At 46.1% G+C, this 23,093-nt stretch overlaps 2 protein-coding genes across 2 annotated transcripts; both read right to left on the reverse strand.

The window, feature by feature from the left end:
* Positions 1-1,695: 1,695 nt before the first annotated feature.
* Positions 1,696-9,884, reverse strand: LOC142086590 (aldo-keto reductase family 1 member B1-like). The gene is made up of 10 exons (XM_075159768.1): positions 9,685-9,884; positions 8,931-9,098; positions 7,529-7,645; positions 6,151-6,228; positions 5,382-5,504; positions 4,785-4,885; positions 4,529-4,610; positions 3,920-4,003; positions 3,082-3,164; positions 1,696-2,333 (listed from the first exon to the last, which is right to left on the reverse strand). The coding sequence occupies exons 1-10, from the start codon at positions 9,748-9,750 to the stop codon at positions 2,291-2,293; spliced, it is 945 nt and encodes a 314-aa protein (XP_075015869.1). The 5' UTR covers positions 9,751-9,884; the 3' UTR covers positions 1,696-2,290.
* Positions 9,885-13,705: 3,821 nt separating this feature from the next.
* LOC142086586 (aldo-keto reductase family 1 member B1-like) lies at positions 13,706-20,890 on the reverse strand. Its single transcript, XM_075159754.1, has 10 exons — positions 20,684-20,890; positions 20,162-20,329; positions 18,868-18,984; positions 17,405-17,482; positions 16,577-16,699; positions 16,007-16,113; positions 15,763-15,844; positions 15,147-15,230; positions 14,596-14,678; positions 13,706-14,153 (listed from the first exon to the last, which is right to left on the reverse strand). The coding sequence occupies exons 1-10, from the start codon at positions 20,747-20,749 to the stop codon at positions 14,111-14,113; spliced, it is 951 nt and encodes a 316-aa protein (XP_075015855.1). The 5' UTR covers positions 20,750-20,890; the 3' UTR covers positions 13,706-14,110.
* Positions 20,891-23,093: the final 2,203 nt, after the last annotated feature.

A 23,093-nucleotide genomic window follows, 5' to 3' on the forward strand; every position in this document is an offset into this window, starting at 1 on the left:
AGTTCAATGGTAAACAAGAGAGTGGTTTAACAAGATTCCATGGCAAGGTACACTTGATTATTTACTGCATAGAAGATAAGGTCAGACAAAACTGTCAGGGAGACCCTCCTGTTGAGTCATGAGGTTCAGAAAGGACCCCCTTGCTTTCTAAACTCCTTCCCTTAGAGAAGTCTAGGTGGAGCTAAATCCAAACTTAGTCCCAGTCTTGGTCAACTGTTTATGTCTAAAGGATTATATATGTGCACAATCAATGCTTTATATCACTTAGCTAAGATTTCAAAGTTTAGCATGCTATTAGTCACTTATTCCCAATTCACTTACCGAGTACCTGGCACGATAAGGAATCTCTCAGCCTCGAGGAGTAACCTTGAGAGGCATCCCTACTCAAGGGGAGATCCTGGCGTGCAGCCCACTGCCATGCAGGAGACCTCAAAGGCCTCTTGGGCTGCCCACTATTATTATGGGGGTAAGGTGATTGACTATCATAGTCATATTTACATACCAACTGCAGATGTTAGTTGCTTCCAAATTTGGCTTGAGTCAGACATTGACCAGCACTGTGGTTAGGTGAATGCATTGCCTATTGTGTTGTTATCTGTCTCCCCTGAATCCACTTTGAGCTGGACGCATCCATCACGATCACCACAGGTGGTTATCACTTGAGCAGCGTTATGGGAAAAGGTCAGGTCAGGGGGAGCACACCATCACAACTCATACTTACAAACTAATGATGTACAAGGCAAGTAGCTCAAGCTTGTGTGTGTTCATTTGTTGCACACTAAATTACAATAGAAGTTAGTACGGCACAAGCAATAAGTCAGTTGGCATTGGGTCCTAATACTATTAACCTTTACAAAAGCAGTTTTTTGTCACGTTTCCAGACCACCCAGTTGCTTAAGATATAACTCAAACTTCATATACTTTTGTCAGACCCTACAGCTTGATCTGGTGTGGATGTTATAGATCAGAATGCAGTAGTTGTACTGCAGATGATGTGTCCACCAGCCCAAGGCACATTGCACTTATGGACCCCTGAAGTGCCATGCTGTTGAAACACCTCCTCGCTATCCTAGTACTGCCCAACATGGCTCACCTGCATCCTCCACCATGAGGGATAGGCTTTGTCAGGAGAAAGCTTTACTCATATAGTTACAGTTAACAGAGACCTGTCCCAATTACCATGCCAGCAAGTCAGCACAGCATATCCTGGAGAGAACGTAACACTTGCTCTAGTGTCAGGCTCTGGGCAGCAGCTCAGTATTAACACTTAACAGTTCCGCCCTGCACCCTCTGCTTCTATGCAGTATCAGACACCGCCCTAACACAGTCTCCCTTCTCACCCCAGTCTCTGTTACTCTGGGTTTTTATAGCTAGATGTCAGCACAGGCTACCAACCAAATCAGTCCACAGTGATGCCACTGTATAGCTTTCCAGCAGTTTCAGGTGTTGGTCTCCTGTTGCTTGTTGATCCACAGTCCATACTAAGGCTTGTCATACTCTACTGTTCTTGTCAGCATTGCTCTGTCAACCAAAGCTTATTATATCAAGTTATTCAACTTTTGATCAAGACAAGATATCGATGCTCCTGCGACATCATTTAAAATTGAATATGGATGATGGTTTCCAGTGACATTGTTGATACAAGTGACTTGGTTTGTCCATTTGTCACATTAGAATAGAACTTCCAAACCAGCATTAATCTAAACATTTTATTTTGGATAAGAATAAAATTGAACACTAATCTCTGTCCAGTTTCAGCCTGTAAAAGAATGCGACTGAAATAAGGCCCAGTGTGAGTTGGTATGCATCTGTAGGTCTGGACATTTCTCCCATTTATTCTTCTTTTCCAGAAAGCTTTGGGCTGTGCTCTAGAAGTGAAGTTTATTGTTGTCTCTTATCTTCAGGCAGTGATTATGTAGTTCATTCTTTCAGGATGGATCTTTCTTCCATGCTCACATATCCTTACCCTGCAACCTTAAGTGGTGTTGATGCAAGACAGAAGATGAAAAAATGACTTACTAGTTCATTCTTCATGTTTTCTGCTTTCCTATTTCAGCCATGCAGAGACACTCATCTAATGAGTAGAAAATTATTATAGCCCATATTTTGTTCTTTAGAACAATTTTAGTATTTCCTTCCACCAAAGAAGAAAAACCCAAAGTCACTGAATACATATACTATGCCTTTGCTGGCAGAAGAGATACAGTGTGCAAGCTACATAGTGGACAACTCTAGGCAATGGTAGAAGCTCATTAGACTCCAGAGGCCTGCAGGAAGGCAGGATAAAACTTCAGTATTCTGCATTGAAAGGGTAATCCTTGTGATTTTTACACCTGGAGGAAATCAAAGAGAAAAAATTACTCTCAAAGCTGAAATAAATGCTACATAGAACTACACTGGGTGTGTAGATGAGCCTTCAAGAAAGGCTCTGAATTGTGTAACTGCAGAATGAATTTAAGAGACATATTAGTATAGAAATGGCATACATGACCAACAAGTTCAAGTCTTTTCCTATTATTCGAGCACTGAACAGTGGTGGGACCAAGTTACTTTCTAGATAGAGTTGAAGTTCACACTGCTTACAGAGAAAACAGCAGTTTCTGTGGCCTTTCAGCCAAGACTTCTTGTCTTGTTATAGGCTTCCAAGGTGCACATCTGCAAGCAGTCGTTCCTCATACTGCACTTCAGATAGTCATTCCCTCCCCCAACCACCTCACCTATGTAAGAGCTGACATCAGTTTATAACAACTCACAGAAAAAAATTACCATAAATTTAAAACTGCCTAATGCTTATTTCTCCAATATGGACATAGCCAAAGTTACCAACTAGAACCCTCCTTTTGGAATTCCAGGCACACAAAGTTTCCTGGAGAAAGGATTCACAATAAGTAGTATGACTTATACTCATCCTTTAGTCAATAAAGTGGAAATATAACTCCACTAAGATATTAGATAACAGATCCCCCAAATGATTTCAGATTTCAAAATACACCCAATTTAAACAGCTATACCAGTACCTGTGAGATCAGAATAAAGATTATTGAAAATGTAAGAGTTTGAAGGAAACAAGCTGTGACTTACGTGATCATTGCACAGATCCTCCAGTTTCTGTTTAAGCTGAGAAGGGTTGCCATCTCCTCTTTAGTCAATTCAAAGTCAAACACCTAACAAGAGAAACAGCTGGAAATCACCTCTTTGAACAAATCAAAATCAGAAGCAAGATTCACAAGATTAAAGAACAAGTTCACATCAGAAAGGGTGCTGGTTAGAAATAATGGCTTCATGAGACAGGGAAAGGAAAAGAAGTATCTTTGGATTTTTGAGACTACTGGCAGAAGGGAAAAAACGATTGCCAGTTGCAGTTACATGTGCTAGCTGTTCCAAGATGCTTGGTGAGCACTGAGTGCTGCAGAATGCCTCTATTTGTGGAAGATGCATTTCTCTCCAATTCCAAAGAAATATCTGGAAGACTTTTATTTCAATAAATCCAGCTATGTTACTTCTGAAATCTTGATGTCCAATATCAGGAAAAAAACCCCTGACTTAACAGTGAGAGGAGCAGTGGATTATTGACACCAGGACACTTCTCTTAGCATTGCTTACTCTATATTTTGAGGTATGTTACTGCACTTGGGCTCCAAGCAAGCCCTGCCTGCCACTTCATTCACAAGTCAAAGAACAGGTCGACACTATGTAAGGTGACCGGTAAGGTTATCGGCATACTGTTTCCAAGAGCTCTGTCTATCTTTTCTCCAGCTGTAGTTTTCATTGTAGTCCTAGCTTCCAGACAGAGAGAAAAAGCCCAGTCCTCTTGCCTGAGGAGGACTTGGGAAGGGTGAGAAGGAATCACTGCTGGCTCTGCAGGGCGAAGGCATGCCATCCCTGAAGGGCAGCACCCAGCTCACTCATAATCACTCACCTTGAAGTTCTCCACAATGCGCTGTGGTGTGACAGACTTGGGAATCGCAATCACATTTCTCTGGATCTGGAAGCGAAGGAGAACCTGCAGGAACAGACAACTTGAGTCAGAGAGAGGACTGCTCCTGTTCTGGAGGAAGCAGAGCCTGTTCCAACAGCTATTTTCCCTAAGCTACACCCGCTTCTGCAGAGCTGCATTTCAAATCATTCCCAATCCTGTGGCCTAAGTAGCACTTCCTGCAGGGCAAAGAGAGAGGTGGTGGAGGCCCACATGGAAGGCCTCCTTTCCCATCCAGTTCTGGGACAGTCCATTCCTTTTCTTCCCACCTGGACTCTCAGCAGTCTATGCAAGGCTTTCATTCTCTGCAAGAGGACTTGAGAGGGGAAGTGGCATCTGAAAACGGGTCAAGAATCTTTTTCTGGCTGAGGGCCAAAGAGATAGTAGCATATATTGTAGGCCACGTAGTAAGCAACCTGCATTGCTTGTTAACACCAGAAAAGAGCACCATAGTTCACAGGGACACTGATAGAGGCTGTAGCCTCGCTTTGATGTAGTTTCCTTAATGCCTGTAGTACTGGAAGGAGTACCCACTGTCTGGCACATACATACCTGTGCTGGGGTTTTGTTGTGCTTGGCTGCAATCTCTTGGATCTTGGGGTCATCCAGAAGGGAAGGATCCTCTGGCTTAGCCCTACGCAGAGACAAAAAGGAAGAAGTGGCAAAGAGTCACTCCAAAAAGAGTCTACCTAGCATGAATAATTTAAAAAAAAACAACACAACAAAACCCAAAAACACCTGTGCCATTACTCATTCAATTAGTCTGAATACTTCAAACTTAAACCACACTAACCCACTTGGAAATTACCTGTCAGGGCGTCCAAGGGGACAATATGCTGTCACAGTGATCCCTTTGGATTGGCAATAGTTGATAAGCTTCTCCTGGGAAAGGTATGGATGACACTCAATCTGCCAACACAGGAGCAAAGACTGATAGTTGTAGAACTACTGTACTGTTCCCATGCTCCAGAGATTTTTTTTCTGAATCCTAATTACAGGCTGCCTTCATCCCACCCTGCATGTGGTCTGTGTGAGAATACAAGACTATAATTCTATAGGGCACCAACTTTTATATTAAGTCCTTATGTGGTTTTGGAATTTCATTCTGAGAGGCTTTATAAAAGTCACTGATTAGAGTCAGAATGATAGCTCATGTTTGGATTCTTTATCCCTCCAGAAAGAATGCTTCACAGGGAAAAAATACTCCAGAATTTGTAAACCGTGGTTCAACAAGGTGAGACAAAAAGGAAATATTCCGGTCCTTTTTGTACCGAGAAATATGCCGAGCGGGATTTAGAGTACATGCTGTGTCTACTTTGTTCTCCCTTTTCCATCTCCTCATTCAACTGTAATAGATCTTTATAATCCCTGGAAACTATTCACCTGCAGTCACTTTGCAGCTTACCTGGTTATTTGCAGGCTTGTGCTTCAGTCCCGGCTTGTTCAAGATTCTTTCAGTCTGCTCATGGTTAAAGTTAGAGATTCCAATGGCTTTTACCAGACCAGCATCCACCAGCTCTTCCATGGCCTAACACAAAGGGGAGCAAAGTCAGCATCCAGTGTACAAGACATGACCTGAATACATTCTTCTTGATATGGCTTGTTTCCATTTTGAAGCACAAAATAACTGTTTGGACTTGCCAAGTTTTTGACTCTCCAGGGGAAAAGTGGGTACTGGTAGTATCTGTGCCATGTCTTCTATCATACTAAAGCCCAAAATCATTGTTGAGACTGAAATTCACTGAGTTACACAAGGAAAAGAAGACTAAGTCTACTGTTGTCACAGCACTGGAGGGCTATGCCCTGCGAGGATGGCAGGATCACAACCTAAGTGTCTATTTTTGCAAAATCTGTTTGAGCAGTTCAAGAACTGCATGAGGACTGTGGTGAAGAAAAATCATACAGTTAAGGTCAAGTAAATAACTTTTTCTAACCTTAGTCTGGTCTGCAGCTCCACTGAAAGTGACTGTGCAGCTCAGTGACTTGAAATGCTAATCCACAGTGAATAGGAATAATAGCTTGACTAAGTATGCACATTTTTAAAAGCTACCACATACTTTTGTGAATTCTTTCCAACTAATTCTGCATACATGCATGAGCCATTCTGTGACTGCTGAAACTAACACCACTGCTGAGGACAGAAGACATGATTCTTCCACTGTGGCTGAACTTACCTCCCATGTATGTAGAATATCTGTGTTGCTGGGTATAGACATGCCTTTGTCATCTGTGGGAAACAGCTCCTCTCCTGCCTGTGAGGGAGAAAGAAAATGCTTGAGAGTATGTCGAGAAGTTCGCTTAAATACCATGATAGCTTAAACTTCTAGTGCAGGCAAGAACACTGATTCTTGTCTACATTCAGTCATTCCTTCCTGAGGAGTAGGAGGAATTGAAGGCATTTTTGCCAGTGACAATTCCCATAAAGACGGTTTTTTCTGCTGGACCCCTCAAACTGATGACTTACCCAAACACCTACAAGGAAACAAACCACTCAGAACTATAGCCTCCAGTCTCATACACATTCACTTTGTGTATTGTTCTTTTGTGCCCACTTAGGAAGAACTGTTGTGTTCTTTCTCCAGAAGGGCATCAAGGGACTTAGGTACTGGGAACATATACAACACCAGTTCTGCTGAAAAGAGGTATTATGTGCAGTGAAAGTTCTTCCAAGACAAAGCTCAGTGTAAAGCCACTAATACTAGGAAAATTAGAAAAGCCTTTATGTACAAGTTATGAAGAGACACACCAAGACCGAACTGTGTTTAACAGTTGTTTGCTACTGTCACCTTGAGACAGTTTCACTTTCCTGGCTTTGTCAATGTAAAGATAAACTAGAGTACAAAATAAAGATGAGCATCTCAAAAGCAACAGGTAGGACGGAGACTGATCAGACTGTAGTAGGAAGGAAAGGCTAAGACTAGAAATAGTCAACCTGAGACATCAGCTCCTTCACTAATCTGTGAAGGAGTTTAGGCCCCCAAGAAGTTTCACCTTTTGAATTCCTGTCTCAGTGGAACACTGCTAAAACTCCTACAGGCAAGATCAGCTCAATCTCTACGGTATTAAGGAACTGGTGATTAAAGAAAGAAATGGAAAACAGAAATATTTTCTCTTGCTCTGTGATTCTGTAACACATAGGAAAATTTCTGACAGGCAGCAAAGCGCAGCCCTTCTTCCCGCACAAAGCACAGCCCTCCTTCCCGCACAAAGCACAGCCCTCCTTCCCACAAGGGGTAATTTTGAGATGAGCATACACTGATTCATAAAAAAAAGGGAGAGCAGCCCATTTATGCTTGCAGCTGGGACACCTGCCCCTAGTTTTCAGACCATCATTCCCAGGATCAAAGGGGTACGCAAGCAGCAGTCTCAGGGGCAGAGATCAAGAACCTGGCTCACATGGCCAGAGTAAAGCTGAGCACCAGAGCAGTGCTGGTACATTCAGACATGTGATTGTCTTTCTCAGCCACAGCAATTGTTGGGCTGTAAAGCCATATAGCCCCCCGAAAGCAGTAGTCAAAAGAAACAAAGCCAAGGGCATTGCTGCTACTGTACCTTCAAACCAAAAGGCCAGTGCATGAGGTAGAGATCCAGGTAATCCAGTTTCAGGTCAGCAATAGTCTTCTGGCATGCTTTCTTCACCAGAGGTTTTTCATGAAATGTACACCATAGCTAGAGAAAAAACCAAGGCACGCTGTGACCTCCTGGGTTAAAGCTCTCTGGTACTCTCCTGCATAGGACAGAAATGCTCCATCTTGTTTGGAAGGCGATGTGGGATGAGGCCATCCTAGTGCTCTTCAGATGGGGCTTGCTCTGTGAGCAGGACCGGCCTGTGACACTGAAGGCAGTATGTGCAGTGACAGCACATGTATTTGAGTAGGACCATAATAGAGAAAGTCCGCTGGTTCCATTAGTTAAGACATCATTTGTGTTACCCCCTTTTACACTGAGTCTGCCTTTGCAATAGGTGGCTTTTAAATGAAGACATGTATCTGTCATTCCTGACCATGAGTAAGACTCCTGCATTGAATGTAGCAGGCAAAGCCAAGAAAATATAAGACAAGCCACACACCAACCTTTACCAAGGTAAAAAGTAACTTCAGAATCCAGCTAAATATCCTGGTTTCCTTAGTAAGCAAGAGAAAGAGAACCCACCAACCACACCTTCCTTGGGACATGTGCTGAGCAGATTACGCTGTCCCAAGGTGCCTAGAACCTCATCTTCCCCACACAGCAGAGACACTCCTTTGGCAGGACTGTGAGCCCAGCTGCTGGAACAAGCACCAGCCACTGCCAGTTTTATCTGCACTGCCATGCTTTAGTAGTCAGTAAGGTGCTGTTGGTTCTGCCTCTGTATCAGTCTATGACACCAAGTGATCTCGGACCTCTGCATTACAGGTTTCTACCTTGCTTGGTGTTACCTGGCCCACTCTACCTTTTCCTGCTTCTCTTCTCCTGCACCAATTGGTCTGCAGATGGGCCCTCTGCTCCAGCAGAGCTATGAGATACAGGGCCAGGTTCCTCCTCATCCATCCCCCAGCACTTCTGGGTCTCCTCATCAGAGTGCCAGACCACAGCAGGGCTGTGGTGCTCAAGTTCTCAGTGGATTTTGAGGGGAAATCACAGTCTTGAGTTCCCTCAGTCATTGGATTGACTGGAGAAGAAAGCTGCCACCAGACAGTTAGGATAAGGGTGATTCTTCTCCCTGCTCAGAGGTCAGGGAACTCTCTCTTCCTATCCAATGGCTACAACAATAAAAATTACTATCAGTGGACAGGAGGGAATCCAACTGTATCACTGTGCTGATGAAGCAAAAGAAGAAAGTAGTATCAGGAGTGATCTCATTTACATTACAAGTTTCTCCAATGCTACAGCATAAAACTACTTTAGTTTCCTACTATAAAAATCTCACAGGTAAAGCAGGTCTGTCCATGATTCAAGGCTATCTGATCTTTACCTTGCTGACGATGAAGAGGTCCTCTCGTTTCACAACGCCTTCCTTGATTTTCTGCTGGATCCCCTCCCCAACTTCCTTCTCATTCTGGTACACATAGGCACAGTCAAAGTGTCGGTATCCAGCATCAATGGCAGCCATCACTGCAGCTTCCACCTTACCTGGGGGGGACTGAAGGGAAAAAGGTATGCTATGTCTTGATTTGGGGTTCTCCCATGCTCCTCCTTAGGTAGCTAGAGGGTAGATAAACACACGAGGGGGCTTCAAGAGGAGCTTTTCCATAAAGCTCCTTGGGTCTGTACACACCTCAAGCACAGGCTCCTAAACTTAAAGCCAGCCTCCAGGCGTTCCTCTGTCACCCCACGCCCAGGCAGAGCCTCGGCCCCAACACCAGGACCGATCTCCAGGGCCGGGCCAAGGCCTCCTCGCTTCCCCACACCACTTCTCAGAGGAGAAGCCCCCAGCAGCTTCAGGAGGGGTTTAGGCCAGCGGAGGGGCCTCAGCCCAGGCCTCGGTGACCCGCGTTCCTGGGTGGAGCCCTGCAGCGGCACAGGAGCTCGGGCTGCTACGAGGGGCCAGCGGGCAGGAAGGGATCCTCGGTGCCAAACGCCGCAGCGGCACCGCCGCACCGAGCGGGGAATCCCGGCCGGGATATCGGTGGCGCCGGCAGCGCTGCGCCCTCTCCGGGAGCGAGAGGCCGCGGCACGGCGGCGGTCCCGGGACCCGCTGTACGAGGGCTCTTCGCGGCCGCGGTTACCTTCCATGTGCCCAGCCCCAGGAGAGGCATCTTGGCCGCAGCGCCCAGCCGCAGGTAGGTCGCCATAGTCCCGCACAGGAACGCGCTGCCCGCCGAGCGCTTTAACAGCGGCCGGGCCCGGGCCCGCCCCGGGGCTGCCGGTACAGCCCTTCCTGGGGGTGGTGCCCCCCGCCCACCCCGGCGGTTGGTAGCGCTGGGCCTTCCCCTCCTTAGCAGCCAATCACCGCTCAAGTCTTGCCCCGATGGCAGCGCCGCCCAATCAGCAGCAAAGCGGGGCAACCAATGAGGGTCCCAGCCGGTTGCTATGGTAAGGTACGGGGGCGAACTACCTGCATGTGGGGGGGTGTCCGGGGGCCTAGGCCGCCCCCAGCGCCCCCTCCCTCCCGCCGCGGCCGGTTTGATATTTCTCCGAGAGTGGCGTTTCCCGCCGGAGCCGACGCCCCAGTCAGGCGGGCCCGGCTGCTGAGGCCCGGCGCAGGGCACCGGCTCTGCGCGGCGGGCGGCCGCGGCCGGAGGAGCCGTCCGCCGGGGGCCCACGGTAGAGCCGGGCCGTAACGGCCGTGCCGGGGCCCAGCGGGCCTCACACCGACCCCTCCAAGGCAGGCCAGCCCCGGCTCGGGCGAGCCTTCTGCTGAGGCTCGGCTCCTGTGGGCTCCTGTGAGAGCTGAAGTCAGTTCAGAATCGCGGAGGTGATGACCCCAGGGTGCGCCCCAGGGGCCTCTCCTCCCGGTGAAGTTCGTTATCAAAAGATAAGGGCTGAGGGCGGCTGTGCCCCCATCCGGCTTGTGTTTGTGCGGGCTTCAGCTCCTGCAGCGCCCTGTCCCTGTGCCACAGGTTGTTCATGCGTGTCTCGCTTGTGATATGCGCTGGGGTGTTGCAGCACCCTGTTGCACTTCACCCCATCTGTTACCTGATGAAGAGCCTGTTTCATTCAGTGGCACTTTGGCCCACGATTTGTCATCAGTAAAGCCAGGGGGGTGTCCCAAAATGAATCAATAAACAGGAGTCCCGGGGTAGGGCATGAGACAGAACTCACAGAGCTGCTGCGTCGCTCATGGGCCTGCTCCCTTGCTGCTGTCCGTGTGGTTGTGGGCTGTGAGCCATGAGCTGAGGAAGGGCTGAGCCCTTTTGGCTGGAGCAGCATGTCCCCATGACAGTGATGGTGGCCTGGGCTGGTCCCAGGAGCCTTGTGACGCTGCGTGCTGATGAAGTGAGATGGCTAGAGAAACCTCAGTGTGGCTGGCTAGTGAGAGTGGGGAGCACTCTGTTCCCCGCTTCAGATGGGACAAATGCAGCTTTCATTTTGGGGTAAGTGAGCTTATGAGTAATTTAGAAAATCATGAGTATAAAACACTTAATTTTAAATGTTGAGAGAAAGTATTTTTTAGTATGTTTTCAAAGCTGCAGAAGAGCAGTGAGTTTTCAGTCAGTGTCACAGTGATCACATTGTCTCTCTGTCTTTAGGGAGGTGCAGACCATATTTCAGAATAAAATATACAAGTGTAGAATAAATGGTAGGTGACCTTTAATTTCACATTAGAAACTGACTTTGAAATTTTGGAGAGACAAAATATGCTGTACTCACGAGGTGGTCACGGTGCAGTGAAAACAACATGATTTTTCAGCAGGATCCTGTAAGTACTCCATAACAGTATGTTAGGGCTGCTCGGGAGGCTTTGCTCTTTGCTTATACCTGGAGAATTGATTCAGGTACAAGCATAAGTTGGGAGTATGTGTAATGGTGCATTTTTCTCTGCGTGCTTCTCCCACAGCAGATGCCCAGGCTCTTTTTGCTTCATTTAACTGAAGGCAGACAAGATAATTAGTTTTTCTCTTCCTCCTGTTTTGTGTCAGTGCCATTGGCTGTCCTCAGCAGGATGTGGTGTTTCAGTTGAATCACATAACAGTTATACAACTCAAGGCTTATCTTTCATCCTTTTTTGGGATTCTTTCTCCATGTATCTGCTCTGAGTGTGCTCAGCTTCTTGGGGGCTGGTTTGTTTTTCACAGAAGTCAGTGAAAAACGCAAAATGACACATTTTGGCTTGGCTGCAATGTATTTTCTCAAGTGAACCTAAAGACCAGCTGAAGTGCCAGTTTGCCCCTCCTTTCCTTTGTATTCCCAAGGCACTCAAGCTTGTGGTGCTGTGCTGGCGATTTATTAGTGATAGCCATGTTACATTCAGAAACAATCGATGGTGAGTGGGTTTCAAGTCTTGGTGTAGAACTGCCAGAATCAGTCAGATTTTGTACTGGAGCAGCACCAAGGTGAACTGGTGCCACCAAAGAGTCGTGCTCTGTGAGTCTGTGAAAGCTTGCAAAGTCCGGCTGTTTGGCCAGGAAGATGGGCTGGAAAGAAAGGGCAGAAAACCCTGCAGTGTTTGTTCTCATTCCCCTGTCTTTTTGGGGAGAGGTTTCAAAGCCTTGCGCTCCTGTGGCAAGTAGCTGGGTAGGGTCTATGATGACAGATGATGAGACTTGGTGGAGAGCATGGCTGAGAACTGCAGTTGGTCCTTCCTCTCATTTTCTTCTGAGATTTTTGTGTTGCTTCCTCTGCGAACTCACGTACTTCTGTGAAGGTGGGTGCTTGGTTTTCCCCAATGGTTTCTTGAGTGAGAGATGTCTTGGTCTTTTAACAGAGAATTTTGGGCAGAAGGTTTGCATTTTGCTTTGCTGTTTGTGCTTGTTGGTGTGAGACTTTCCCCAGATCATGCCAAGACACGGGAGCTTTCAGTTGTTTCTCTGTCCTGAAGGTGTGGCTGGGGTTGTCAGATGATGGTAGAGCCTTTGGGAAAGAACTATACCGAAACAGGAGGTTTATGTTGTTAAATGGTGTGCATCAGTTCAACTTCCAGATGCTTGTTAAGGCAGGGATGCAGGCAGGATGATAGAGGTTTAATCCAATTCTAAGACCTTGGCCTCTTTCTTGCATTGAGTTCAGATCAAGCCAGCAGCATACTCTGAGGTCCCAGCACCATCTCTATGTCTTCTCAAGAGTTTTGTCGAAGTCTTTAGTCTTTGATAATTCTGGTATTTGGCTATTAATCTGATGAACTGGCAAAACTGTGTATTTAAAATGAAACTCCAGAAACAAAACTATGAGCACTCTCTGTGGCAGATGCAGGTCACTTTGCCTGCCCTAAGCAGACAGCTCCTGTCTTCTCATCCCTGACACCTAAGCCTATTCAGCAAGATGATGTGGCTAAACCCTTCTGATATCTCCTTTCTTTCAGTAGGTTGTTGTCTGTGCCCTGGGATGAGAGAAGAGACCCTTCGAGTGGGTGCAGGAGAGCCCTTCAGCGTGGGTGGGATGGGGCAGTAAGTGCTGCCCTTAGCCAAGGAGCGTCTGGATGGATTTGTATGACTGCCCACAGTGATGGCTCTGCAGTGAGTTAGAGCAAGTGTTTGAGCAGGAGCTTTCCAAGGGAAAGAGGGTGATTGTGAAAGGTGGTAGAACTTCCCTAAATATTTGGCTCCCACGCCATAGTAAATATTGTACCCTTCCTGGGTTCAATAACATGGTGTATTTTTTCACAGGATGGATGTCTTGCCTCTGCCTGGAGATTGCTGAGGGCTTTATGGGCTGCTTCCTTCAGGAAGCTGGGAAACACAGGGCCTTGGACTATATCTTTGTGAGTTGAAAGTGGAAATTTTGGAGAGAAGGTCCTAAGGTGCCGGCAGTTTGGGTGCAGCACCGAGGGGCTGAGCCTCCCTTGACCGGGGGGCAGACACCCGGGTTGGTGGCGTCTGAAATGCCCCCCGGCACCGCTGGGGGCGGTGGCCGGAGCTCGGGGGCTGGTGGCCGGCGGGGAGGGGACAACGGGGTCTCCTCTGAGGGCTGGCTGCCCTCTGGTGCCCGCAGGGGAAAGTGCCGAGTGGCTTCCTTGTCCCAGGGAGGGTTCGTGTCCCTGAAGTGCAGGTGACTGCAGCCGACCTCTCTGTGCGTCTTTGGGTAGGAGGGTTTAGGGTTTTTCCTACACTAGACGACAGACTTTCAGCCAATAATGTTTTTGCATTTTAGAATTAATTTTATTTAAAATATGGAACACTTCTGATGAAATTGTGGATGCACGGGTTTTTTTTGTGGTTTGTCAACATCTGGTTTCTGCTGATGCAAGACTGAAGGCAATCACTGAATGGTGGTTCAAACTCTCCCCATTTTCTGCTTTGCAGCTCTACCCAGGCTATTCAGTAGTAATGCCCTCTTCTAATGAGCAGAAAATTATTACATCCCACATTTTGTTCTGTAGAGCAATATTATTTCCTTCTTCCAAAAAAAGAATCCAAATACATTTCATGGGATAAACATCCCGTGCCTTTACTGGAAGCGCAGGGCAGACACAGTAAGAAAACCAGATAAATAGACAGCTCCGAGTTAGAGCAGAGGCACATGAGACACCAGTGAAGGCCATGTTACCGAGCATCTTCAGTATTCTGCATGGAAAGGGTACTCCTTGTGAGTTTTGGACCTGAAAGAAATCAAAGAGGGAGTGTTATTTTCTTGGGTGAAGTAAATGTCGAATAGAGGTTTAATGGAGGAGCTACCAAGAAGATCTGCATCATGTAATTACAGGAAGAATATGTGGAGATGTGTGTCCTCATTTCTCTAATACAGACAAAGATTAAATGAACATCTAGAACCCATTTTTTGTAATTCAAGTTACAGAGAGTTCCCTCAAAACTGAATTCAAAATGAGAATGTAATTTGTTTACTTTTTTTTGTTTGTTTTTAAAATGAAAATATTAAACCCTCTCCTGAAAAAGTATTTTTGGGACAAACCAGTTGGAATTTGAGTTGGCATGATTTTTAATTAAACTGAATTTCATGCTACCTAGTAGCTGTGACACAAAATTCCTTGTAAAGAATATTCAAAATGGAAGAGTTGAAAGGAAACAAGCAGTGTCACTTACATGCTCATTGCACAGATCCTCCAGTTTCTGTTAAAGCTGAGAAGGGTTGCCATCTCCTCTTTAGTCAATTCAAAGTCAAACACCTAAGAAGAGAAACAGCTGGAAATCACCTCTGTGAAAAATAAAACAGTGTGAAGCAGAGAGAGAGCAGCCTCACACTGCAGGGTCCATTTTCAGTCATGGACCACTGAATTAACAGATAGAGGAACAACTTGTTTTATGGACACAAGAGCTATTTTATGAACATTGCTTATTCTGTATAAGACTTTTCTGGCGTGTTACTGTGTGTGGGCTCCAAGCAAGCTGTGCCTGCTGATTCATCCACAAGCCACAGAACGGGAAACGTCCTATAAGACCTCTTCATCTGTCCTCTCTAAAGGTAGGCCTGACTTAACCCTCAGTAGAGTCTAGGTAAGCATAAAGAGAGAAAAAGCCCAGTCCTCTTGCCTGAGGAGAATTTGGGAAGGGTGAGAAAGGATCGCTGCTGGCTCTGCAGGGGGAAGGCGTGCCATCCCTGAAGGGCAGCACCCAGCTCACTCGTAATCACTCACCTTGAAGTTCTCCACAATGCGCTGTGGTGTCACAGACTTGGGAATTGCAATCACATTTCTCTGGATCTGGAAGCGAAGGAGAACCTGCAGGAACAGACAACTTGAGTCAGAGAGAGGACAGCACCTATTCTGGAGGAAGCAGAGCCTGTTCCAATACCTGTTTGCCATCAAGTGTATATTTCAGTAGAACTAAACCCTTTCTGTGGAGCTACAATTCAAATAATTCCTGTCCCTGTGGCCTAGGTATCTCTTCCTGAAGGGCAAAGAGAGAGGTGATGGAGACCCAATTGGAAGGCCTCCTTTCCCATCCAGTTTTGGAACAATCAATTCCTTTTCTTCCCACCTGGACTCTCAGCAGTCTATGCAAGGCTTTCATTCTCTGCAAGAGGACTTGACATCTGAAAGTGGATCAAGAATCTTTTTCTGACTGAGGGCCAAAGAGATAGTAGTAGCATATCTTGCAGGCCATATAATAAACAATCTATATTGTTAGGGCAGAATCAGAGGAATGCCACAGTTCATAGGGAATGGATGCAGGTTCTACCTGCTTCGCACATCTATGTTCTTTAATGGCCGTGTTACAGGAAGGAGTACCCACTGTCTGGCACCTACATACCTGTGCTGGGGTTTTGTTGTGCTTGGCTGCAATCTCTTTGATCTTGGGGTCGTCCAGAAGGGAAGGATCCTCTGGCTTAGCCCTACACAGACAAAAGAAGATCAGTGGTGAGGAACCTCCATAGAAAGATCCAACCTAGCAACAGAGATATGTATTTAGATGAATGATTAATGGTCCACTTGTAGTCTCAATGTTTCAAGCATAATCCATGCCAGCTTCCTTGCAAATTGCAAAGCAATCTTACCATGGCCTGTCAGGAGAGCCAAGAGGGCAGTATGCTGTCACAGCAATCCCTTTGGATTGACAGTACTTGATCAGCTTCTCCTGGGTGAGGTATGGATGACACTCGATCTGTTAACACAAAGGCACAGAGGCTGATAGTGGCAGAACTGTTGTAATATTGCTGTGCCCCATGGGTTATCTCCTAATCCAATTAGAGGCTGCCTTTTGCCCTAATTTGCCAGTGGCCTACATGATAATAAGCATCCTTAGTACTGAAGACACCTATTTTTACACAAAGTGCTTATACATTTTTTTCTGCAGCGGTTTCACGAAGCTCATCTCAGGGTTCTTTATTCTTCCATAAAGAATGTTTCACATGGAAATACTCCAACATTTGTAAACAGCGTTTCAGCAAGATGAGACAAAAAAGGAAGTATCCCAGTGTCTTGTGTACCCAGAAATATTCAGAGTGGGATTTAAGAGTACATGCTGTATTCTACTTTGTTCTTTCTTTTTCCATATCCTTATTCAACTGTAATGAGATCTTTATAATCCCTGAAAACTATTAATCTGCAGTCACTTAGCAGTTTACCTGGTTAATTGCAGGCTTGTATTTCAGTCCTGGTTTGTTCAGGATTCTTTCAATCTGCTCGTGGTTAAAGTTGGAGATTCCAATGGCTTTTACCAGACCAGCATCCACCAGCTCTTCCATGGCCTAACACGAAGAGGAACAAAATCATAATCCGGTACGCAAGACAGGTCTTGAAGAAGATGTTCTTCCTGATGTGGCTTGTTTCCCATCATGAGCAGCACAAAATAACTATTTAGAGTTGCAAAGTTTTCTGAGGGAAAAGTAGGTACTGGTACATTAGTGCCATCTCACCCAAGCCCAAATTCTCATTCCCTGGGTTTGTGGGAATTCACACCAAGTTGCATAAGGAAAAGAACGATGACACTCAGTAACCCACTATTATGCAAGCACTGAAGGGCAGTACCCCACACTGTAGGCAAGATGTCAACCTAGAATGTCTTTATTTCTGTAAAATGTATTTAAGCAATTCAAGAAGGGTGCAAGAATTGTGGTGAAGACAATTGTACAGTTGTTATGGTCAAGCAAAGAACCTTTTCTAACCTCAGTCTGGTTTGCAGCTCCACTGAAAGTGATTGTGCAGCTGGCTGTGGGTCAGGCACTCAAGTAAGGCACTTGGGGAATAGGAATAACTAGGCTGTCCTCTCTCTGACTCAGTTGTCTGTTCCTGCAGACATATTTTCACATTATGAAAGTACTACTTTGTACTGCCATCTGTTCCTTCCAACTAATTTGCATGCATGAGACAACAGTTCTGTGACTGCTGAAGGTAATGAAAACATGGAAGAGCCTGATGAGGACAGAGGACTCTTCTGCTGTGGCCGAACTTACCTCCCACGTCTGTAGAATATCAGTGTTGCTAGGTATAGACATGCCTTTGTCATCTTTGGGAAACAGCTCCTCTCCTGCCTGTCAATGAGAGAGAGAGTGCTTGAAATAATCTCTGTTGGGACGCTAGTTATGTAAAAGAACCAAACAGGAGCTAAAGGTAATAGTGCGTGTAGTGCATGGAGATAGATAAGGAGGTAAAGCTAATAGTGCATGAAAAAAACTCAAGTAATTCTCATAATAACTGTATTAATTCTTCAGTCATTTTTTATTCTTATTCATGCAGGGGTCATGGCATTTTTGCCAGCCACTATCCCAATAAAGACAGGTATTTCTGCTGGACCCGTTGAAGTGATGATCCACAAAATGCATGCAGGGAAGTGATTTACTCATAGAACAATATCCTGGAGTCTTACATGAGTTCACTTAATTTATTATTCTGTCATGCACGTTTAGGAATAATAGCTTCTTCAGTTGTTTTTAAAAAGGTATATGAAGGATTGATTTTGGTCCTGTGAACGTACACATTTATACTGGAGTACATCTGCTGAAAAAGGTACTGCTGACATTTCCCGTGGGGAGGCTCACGTTTAAATTGCTGTATTAGGAAAATCAGAACAGCCTGTAACTAGACAGTATGGCCAAAGTGTTTTGAATGATTGGAATTTTCTAGATGCCACAATATTATGCAGTTTCACTTGACAACTTTGTCCACATAAAGCTAACTAGAATAATATTGAGAGAATGAAATGAAGTTGAGGAGTTCAAAAGCATTAGGTAGAATAGAGATTTTGGTCTGGGTGTAGCAGAAAGGAAAAGCTAAGAGTATATGTATATATATATACACAAACTTGACATAAATCCTTTGAAGTACATGTAGTCTGCGAAAGTTTGGTATTGAAAAGCTTCATCTTTTGAAATCCAAGGTGTGTGAAACCACACTAGGGCTCCTACAGGCAAGGTCAGCTCAATCTGGGCTGTAGGTCAGCTCAGTCTGGGCTATATTAAGTACTTGGTGATTAAAGAGAGAAATGGAAAACAGAAGCATTTTCTTTCGCTCTGCGATTCTGTAACATGCAGAGGAAAGAATTTCTGTCAGGCAGCAAAGCGCAGGCCTCCTTCCTGCAAGGAGTAATTTTCAGATGAGCATGCTTTGGATTTGTAAAAGAAAGGGAAAGTGGCGTAGCTTATGCTTGCAACTGGGAGGCCTGATCTTAGTGCTAGGTCTGTATCGCTGGTATCAAAAGGGCAGAGGACGCTGTGCAAGCAGCAGTCTCAGGGGCAGAGATCAAGAGCCTGGCTCACGTGGCCAGAGTAAAGCTGAATGAGCACACCGGAGCAGTGCTGGTACACACAACAGACACATGGTCTTTCTGGACTGGAGCAGCAGCAGTACTACAAGCATTACTGGCAGTTTTGAGGAGCTCTCCCAGGAGGGAAAGCCAAGGGCATTGCTATTACTGTACCTTGAACCCAAAAGGCCAGTGCATGAGGTAGAGATCCAGGTAATCCAGTTTCAGGTCGGCAAGAGTCTTCTGGCATCCTCCCTTCACCAGAGGTTTTTCATGAAATGTGCACCATAGCTAGAGACAAAAAGCCAAGGCACACCGTGATCTTCTGGATTAAAGCTCTCAGGTACTCCTACATAGGACAGAAATGCTCCATCTTCTTTGGAAGGTGATGTGGAATGAGTGCTGTTTAGATGGGGCTTGCTCTATGAGCAGGACTGGGTTGTGATGCTGAAGGCAGTATCTGCAGTGGCACTACACATGATCAGACAGATCTGTAGTAAAAACTCCTATTGCAAGGTCAGACTTGGGGAGATGAGGATGGCTTACTTCAAAAAAGTTTTCTGTCAGATTTGACCATTTGTACATATCCTGTAAAAAATTTAGCAGGCAAAGCCAAGAAAATATAAGACAAGCCACAAAGAAGCGGTTGGCACCAACCTTTACCAAGGTAAGAAGTAACTTCAGAATCCAGCTAAATATCCTGGTTTCCTTAGTAAGCAAGAGAAAGAGAACCCACCAACCACACCTTCCTTGGGAGATGTGCTGGGCAGATTACACTGTCTCAAGGTGCCCAGAACCTCATCTTCCTCACACAGCAGAGACACCCCTTTGGCACGACTGTGGGCCCAGCTGCCGGAACAAGCACCAGCCACTGCCAGTCCTATCTCCTCTGCTGTGCTTTAGCAGTCAGTGAGGTGCCGTTACCAAGTTGGTTCTGCCTCTGTATCTGTCCATGACACCAAGTGATTTCAGACCTCTGCATTATGGGTTTCTAACTTGGTTGGTGCTACCTGGCCCACTCTACCTTTTCCTGCTCCCCTTCTCCTGCACCAGTTGGTCTGCAGATGGCCTCTCCTCATCCATCCCTCAGCACTTCCGGGTCTGCTCATCAGAGTACCAGACCACAGCAGGGTGCAGACACAGCGTATCCTCCCTAACTCTCCATACAGAATGGGATGAAGCAGTAAGCTTGTATCAGGAGTGACTTGAATGATGTTATGAATTGCTTTATCACAGAATCATAGAATAGTTTGGATTGGAAGGGACCTTTAAAGGTCATCTAGTCCAACCTCCCTGCCGTGGGCAGGGACATCTTCAACGAGATCAGGTTGCTCAGAGCCCCATCCAACCTGACCTTATCCTACAACATAAAGTTTGTCTCCAGTACTTAAGCTTCCTACTATAAAAATACTATAGACAGAGCATTTCGCCACCCCTGCTCCAGGGTGGAAGATCTTCAGATCCTTACCTTACTGACGATGAAGAGGTCCTTTCGTTTCACAACGCCTTCCTTGATTTTCTGCTGGATCCCTTCCCCAACATCGTTCTCATTCTGATACACGTAGGCACAGTCAAAGTGGCGGTACCCAGCATCGATGGCAGCCATCACTGCAGCTGTTACTTGCCCAGTTGGGGACTAAAAATAATGCATAAATCTTAATAATCTCAAATCAGTACATGTTAAATACCTGTATCCTAGCAAAATAAAAACAGGAAAACCACCTTACTGAAAGCAATCCTCTCCTCCCACAGGTTGTGTTTTTTTTTCTTTACGAGAACAGAATTTCTTGCAGTCGTAAGCATGGGCTCCAGGGCTTGAAGCCAGTCTCTAGCCATTTCTCCATAGCCCCTCTCGCATGTAGGTTCAGCCCAACAGCCAGGTAGAGCAGAGCCCCAGACACGAGGACAGCTCTCCAGAGCTGGACAAGGCGGAACAGAGTTTTATGCCAGGGAGCTCTGCAATACTGGTGCTTTTCTCTGAAGCTGTTACCTTCCAGGTGCCCAGCCCCACGAGGGGCATCTTCGCCCCGGTGCTCAGCTGCACGTAGGTCGCCATGGCCCTGCACGCCGTCTGGGCAGCCCCACTGCAGCTGCCTCTTGCCCGGCTGGTTTAATAGTGACTGGTCGCTGGCCGGGGCAGGGGAAGATGGTGGAGCGGCGCCGGTGCTCTGGGTCCTCCCATATCTGGCAAACAAGACTGCGGCTTTTTCTCTGTAGACTCAAGTCACGCAGGTTAATGTGAAAGCTGAAATCAATTAAAAATCATGGAGGTGATCACACCCCTGGGGCGTGCACTGGTGCGCCCTGCGGACCTTTCCTCCTAGTGAAATTCCTTATCAAAAGATAAGGGCTGAGGGCGGCTGTGCCCCCATCCGGCTTGTGTTTGTGCAGGGTTCAGCTCCTGCAGCGCCCTGTCCCTGTGCCACAGGTTGTTCATGCGTGTCTCGCTTGTGATATGAGCTGGGGTGTTGCAACACCCTGTTGCACTTCACCCCATCGGTTACCTGGTGGAGAGCCTGTTTCATTCAGTGGCACTTTGGCCCACGATTTGTCATCAGTAAAGCCAGGGGGGTGTCCCAAAATGAATCAATAAACAGGAGTCCTGGGGTAGGGCATGAGACAGAACTCACAGAGCTGCTGCGTCGCTCATGGGCCTGCTCCCTTGCTGCTGTCCGTGTGGTTGTGGGCTGTGAGCCATGAGCTGAGGAAGGGCTGAGCCCTTTTGGCTGGAGCAGCATGTCCCCATGACAGTGATGGTGGCCTGGGCTGGTCTGTCCTTGACAGAGCCTTGTGACCCTGCGTGCCGATGAGGTGAGATGGCTAGAGAAACCTCAGCGTGAGTTTACAGAGGAAGAAGTAGTTCCTTTTCATCCACACACACGAAGGTGATGGTATCGACGCATCACAGTCTGGGAAGCGAGGCACAGGGGAGAACAGGGAAGTTCACACAGGGCATGCGTGGCAAAGGTGAGAAGTGAAATTTTTTCCTGATCTTAACAGGACCATCCCTCTGGTAAAATTCCAGAGTTGCCTGTTTTTTCTTTTCACTTTTACTTCTCCTTGTTTTATTAGTACAGGCAACAGGCATATCTCTATGGCTTGTTTTTTACTGGCCAGTGCATTCATAAAGAAAGTTTCATAACGCAGAGAGAGACATGTGAGTGTAGAAGAGAAAAGGTGTCCTGTAGCTACGTGTCATTGTGGATGTCATATATAATTAGTGTCATAAACTAATACATCCTTTTGCACAAAAATAGAATAGGATCCAGGTAATGAATGGGAGGGTGTATTTTAATGTTTGCACACACGGGGGCAGAGTTAAACTTGTGTGTGACCGCTGCTTTTGAGTTTCTTCAATAATCTCTCAGCAGATTGAATTGCACATTGCATTCCTTAAATTTTGTAATAATGAGAAGGTGGAAATCTCTTCTCCTCTGTCTCTTTTCCTAAAAAGGATAAGAAGAAAAAAATGAAGGTGGTTTACATTTCTAATAAATAAATAGGCATGAAAATATTCTGGTAGGGACTCAAAAGATACAATCTGAGTTTTGAAGAGGAAATTAGCAATTATCACTAACATACCGACTTTCTGAATTGTCTGATCCTTAAATTAAAGGCACAGAAAAGAATTTCCTTTTCCCTGATGTCTTTTGCACTGAAATGTATGAGACTGCTTTTCCTGCCGCAACTCACCACTCTCTCTCAAAGATGTTCCAAAACTTGCACTTTCAAGGATTGTTATGCATGGGGGCAAAATCAAGTCTGTTTAACCGGGCACTTATTTGCAACATGTTGTATATCAGAGGGGAAACAGAAAGACTGTCTAAAATTTAGAATGGTTGGATTTACTACGACCAGTAGCACTCTAATGTGCTCAGCACCTCCAGCTTGTTTTTGAATGCAGCAATCAATGGGGATTGTGTGCTGCCTACAGCTCGTAGGAAGCAGTATGCGCTGTACAGAGTTGGGTTGTTAACTACACATTTGCAGCCAGAGGCTACTTCTACTGGGAGATTTGCCATTGATTCAACAGCATCAGAGCAAGTCTTCTGTTAAAATGTCTTCCAACAGTGTCAGCTCTCTCTTTGTTCAGCCAGTCTAATACCAAACTCTGTCTAACCTATTTTGTATATTGGCCCTGATGTCCTCAGAATGGCTGGATGTCACGATTTCAACACTGTGTATGTTTTCCAGTGCTTCCTCACTGGAGATCCCGTCTGTTCCCCCCTTGCAGCTCACGATGCAGCCGTGGTGGTGGCTCGGGCACAATGGGGGAGACGAGATTCCTCAGGATCTGCATCCCAGTCTTGGCCTGAGTGTGCTGGCATCTGGGGGAAGGAACCAATAACAGCAAGAAGAGTAAGAACTGACCTTTTCCCAAGCACTTTTCCCACTCTGTA

This window comes from Calonectris borealis, chromosome 1 (assembly GCF_964195595.1).
Source record: "Calonectris borealis chromosome 1, bCalBor7.hap1.2, whole genome shotgun sequence".
Classification (NCBI taxonomy): domain Eukaryota; kingdom Metazoa; phylum Chordata; class Aves; order Procellariiformes; family Procellariidae; genus Calonectris; species Calonectris borealis.